This window comes from Pseudophryne corroboree, chromosome 7 (assembly GCF_028390025.1).
Source record: "Pseudophryne corroboree isolate aPseCor3 chromosome 7, aPseCor3.hap2, whole genome shotgun sequence".
NCBI lineage: Eukaryota > Metazoa > Chordata > Amphibia > Anura > Myobatrachidae > Pseudophryne > Pseudophryne corroboree.
In genome coordinates this window covers 510,850,634-510,854,144 of record NC_086450.1, presented here as the reverse complement: position 1 = coordinate 510,854,144, position 3,511 = coordinate 510,850,634, and the positions used below count along the sequence as shown (strand labels likewise).

The 3,511-nt window shown below is 44.9% G+C and overlaps 1 protein-coding gene across 1 annotated transcript; it reads right to left on the bottom strand.

The window, feature by feature from the left end:
• Window positions 1–1,483: 1,483 nt before the first annotated feature.
• Window positions 1,484–3,118, bottom strand: LOC134943969 (E3 ubiquitin-protein ligase TRIM7-like). The gene has a single exon (XM_063932521.1). It carries the CDS (start codon window positions 3,115–3,117, stop codon window positions 1,543–1,545), a length of 1,575 nt encoding a protein of 524 aa, XP_063788591.1. The 5' UTR covers window position 3,118; the 3' UTR covers window positions 1,484–1,542.
• Between the last annotated feature and the right edge of the window lie 393 nt (window positions 3,119–3,511).

Below are 3,511 nucleotides of genomic sequence, written 5' to 3'. Positions count from 1 at the left end.
AGCAAACCCAGGGATATATACTCTACGGGTGTGGTTCATAGGGTCAACAGCGTCTAGGTCGACCATGTTTGGGTTGACCACCATTGGTTGACAGTAATTAGGTTGACAGGGTCTCTAGGTCGAAGGTCAAAAGGTCAACATGAGTTTTCTATGTTTTTTTGGTGACGTTTTCTCCATACAGTGACCAGTGACCGGGAACCCCAATTAGTGCACCGTGTCCCATCGCATGGCTCGCTTCGCTACCACTGCGCTCGGCACAGGTTACTATTCCCAATTGTAGTACATGTGGTTGGTTAAGCATGAAAAAAAAAAAAGGTGAAAAAGTTGTGTCGACCTTTTGACCTGTCGACCTAGAACATGTCGACCTTGAAACCCTGTCAACCTAGAGACCGGATCCCACACTCTACAGAATAGGTATGGTGGAGGCACAGGAAGCTATTTTAGTATCCTACCTACAACAAAAGGCTATACAAAGTCAACAAAAAAAGTTTTTGATAAAAGCTACTGTTTGATGAACACACCGATTCTGGGACAAATAATTCTCAACCACACAATGGTCTTTGGTCTGGCCTACACCAGGGATTTGGCAGGCGTCGGCACCAGCGCATGCACACAAGCGGCAGCTTGAGTGTGCATGTGCAAACCCCTGGCTTCTATGGACTGCATCGGCTGCAGCCCATAGAAGCTGGTTTGGGTTGACGATAAAGGCAGGGAGTAGATAATGTATCTTGTGCAATTGCCGGGCATGAGCCCACTTACTTCCTAATAGGAGCGGAGAAAACAGGACCCTCCTGGTGGAAGAGAGTGGGCTCATGCCCGGCAATTGCACAAGATACATTCCTTTAAAAAAAAAGCTCTGGCCAGGACTTAATACTTTTATTACTGATCCAAGTTTGTTGTGAAGTGATCTGCCTTAGTGCACAGAAGATAAGTTTTATCAGAGTACTTTTCTAACGTCGGTGAATGACAGTGGAAATAATTCCTCTCCTTCATAGAAAACTGACGCTATCAGTAAATTTTATGAAATAGTCTGAAATGTCATTTATATTATTTGACGTTTGATCAAAATGTTTAATTTTCTATTATTTGGAGTTTCTGTTTTACTATCTTCTTAATTGTTATTAATAGTTTTTGTTTAAAGTGATATGTAATCTTACTGTCCGGCCGGCATGTGTATTATGAATGCATATTATTGTCTAATCAGTAAAAATAATGTACATGTCCAGTCAGCACGGTCTATCTTTATGTGCTAAGTCAGGCCTGGCCAACCTGTGGCTCTCCAGCTGTTGTGAAACTACAAGTCTCATCATGCCCTGCCACACTTTTGCTATTAGGGAATGCTAAATCTGTGGCAGGGCATGCTGGGATGTGTAGTTTCACAAGTCCTGAAGCCCGTAGGTAAAATCCAACATAGTTGTTAATTTAAGACAGGAATGATAAATGATACAAAATAAATATATTAGTAATATTTAATATTCAGTTATTCATTTTCCGTAGTAAATATAGTTTGATTTCTTACAAAGAATATCCTTGTTACACTATTTACTTTATGACTTTGATGCAGGAATTCTCATACACATGGAAGGCAGCATATAGGGGCTCAGTGAAGGTGGCGGAGAAGGTGTGTAAGTGTCTGATGGGGTCACACAGCTGATAGAAGGACAGACGCCCGGCCTCATAGTCCAGGTATATCCCCACTGTCTGCACAGGAGAACCTGCATCTATATCTTTATGTATATTGTTATGACATGCTATAAATGTGCCATTAAAGTCCAGACCCCATGACTTGTCATTATAACCAATGTATGATTCATTACCATCTATCTTTCTCTCTATACTGTGACTGGCCACCCCTATCAGCCAGTTCTCTGCTTTACTGACATCCACTTCCCAGTAATGTCTCCCAGATGAGAAGCTACAGGAGCTTAACACCTGCTGGACTATAAACCTCTCTGGTCCATCTGGTCTGTGTTGATATACATCAGTATCAGAAGCAGATCTGCGATCCCCTGATATAATAATGTAATTATTGGCCGTCTTTATATCCAGTAATATGTCAGCTTTCTCCATCACTGAGAGCTGCCTCTTTGTCTGTAGATCCATCAGATTATCAGACAAGTGTAAAAGTCTCCTGTGTAGCATCTGTGAGATTATTCCCTCTTCCACACATCCAGCAACTCTTACATCACTGGTGACATCACAGCTCCTGTGACTGATGACATCACTCTCTGGTTCTTTCTTCAGGACAGTTAATGGATCAGTGATGTTACATATCTCCTCAATGCTACTAATCTTCCTAGACATCTCATCCTTCTGTTTCTCCAGCTGTGTGATCAGATCAGAGACTGAGAGTGACATCTGCTCTTCCTGTCTGGAGATCTCACCCAGGACCCCCCTCTCCAGGGTGTCTAACTTCTCCCTGATGTCTCTAAACAGATCAGTGACTCTCTCAGTGACACCAGCGGCTTTCTCCTTCTCCTCTCTCCTGTGATCCTGCAGACTCTGCACTCTCCTCTCAGTCTCTTCTCTCTCAGACTTCAGGGTCTCAGTAACAGATCTCAGTGTCTCTTTTTTCTTCTCAGAGGCCACATTCAGAAGCTCCACGTGGTGACCCCGGTGGTCTCCGGCCACCCAGCAGGATATACAGATAGCAGCTGAGTCCTCAGAGCAGTAATACTTCATTATCTCCTTGTGTATGGAGCATTTTCTGTGCTCAAGGGAAACAGTGGGTTCAGTTACAACATGTTCAGCAGATTTACTGTGTTTGCTCAAGTGTTTGTCACAAAATGAAGCGTCACACTGCAGACATGTTTTAGTAGCCGGCACAGGAGAGTCACAGTAAGTACAGAAGATCTGGGTCTCCTCCGGCTCTGGGTGACTACATAGGAAATGTTCCACAATGTTACTCAGCTTCCTGTTCTTCTCCAGTGCCGGGCGCTCCTGATACTCTGTCCTGCACTCCGGACAGGAATAGACTCCAGCCCCCTCCTGTGTATCCAGCACACTCACAATACAGTCCCGGCAGAAGATGTGGCCACATCTCAGGGATACAGGGTCTGTATAAAGGCTCAGGCAGATAGAGCAGCTCAGCTCAGCTCCCAGGTCTGCAGACGCCATTCTAGGAAACAGGAAGAAATGAAACTAAACGTTCTTACAATACAGATCAGTGCAGAGGGTGGGGCTGAGCAGTAACGTCCACAGCCAGAGATATGTGAGGAAAGTGAAAGTGTGTCTGTGAATGATTTTATGGGGAGAGATTAGAGCTGTGACATACTGTTTTTGGGCCTAATCTCTGGTTAGTTAAGTTTTCTCCATATCTAAAACATACTTGACTACCCTCCCGGAATGGGCGGGAGGCTCCCGAAAATCGGGTAACCCTCCCGGCCCACCGGAAGAGCAGGCAAGTCTCCCGATTTCAGGGGTCACCCCCTGCCCGGCCGCCCACTTAGCGAGTAAAGTGGGCGGTCCGGGCAGGCGATGATGCGATTCTTGTTGAATCGCGTCATCATAG

Bases quoted from the DNA above. Each gene is read 5' to 3' on its own strand.
- LOC134943969 (XM_063932521.1), bottom strand. From the start codon at position 3,117: ATGGCGTCTGCAGACCTGGGAGCTGAGCTGAGCTGCTCTATCTGCCTG.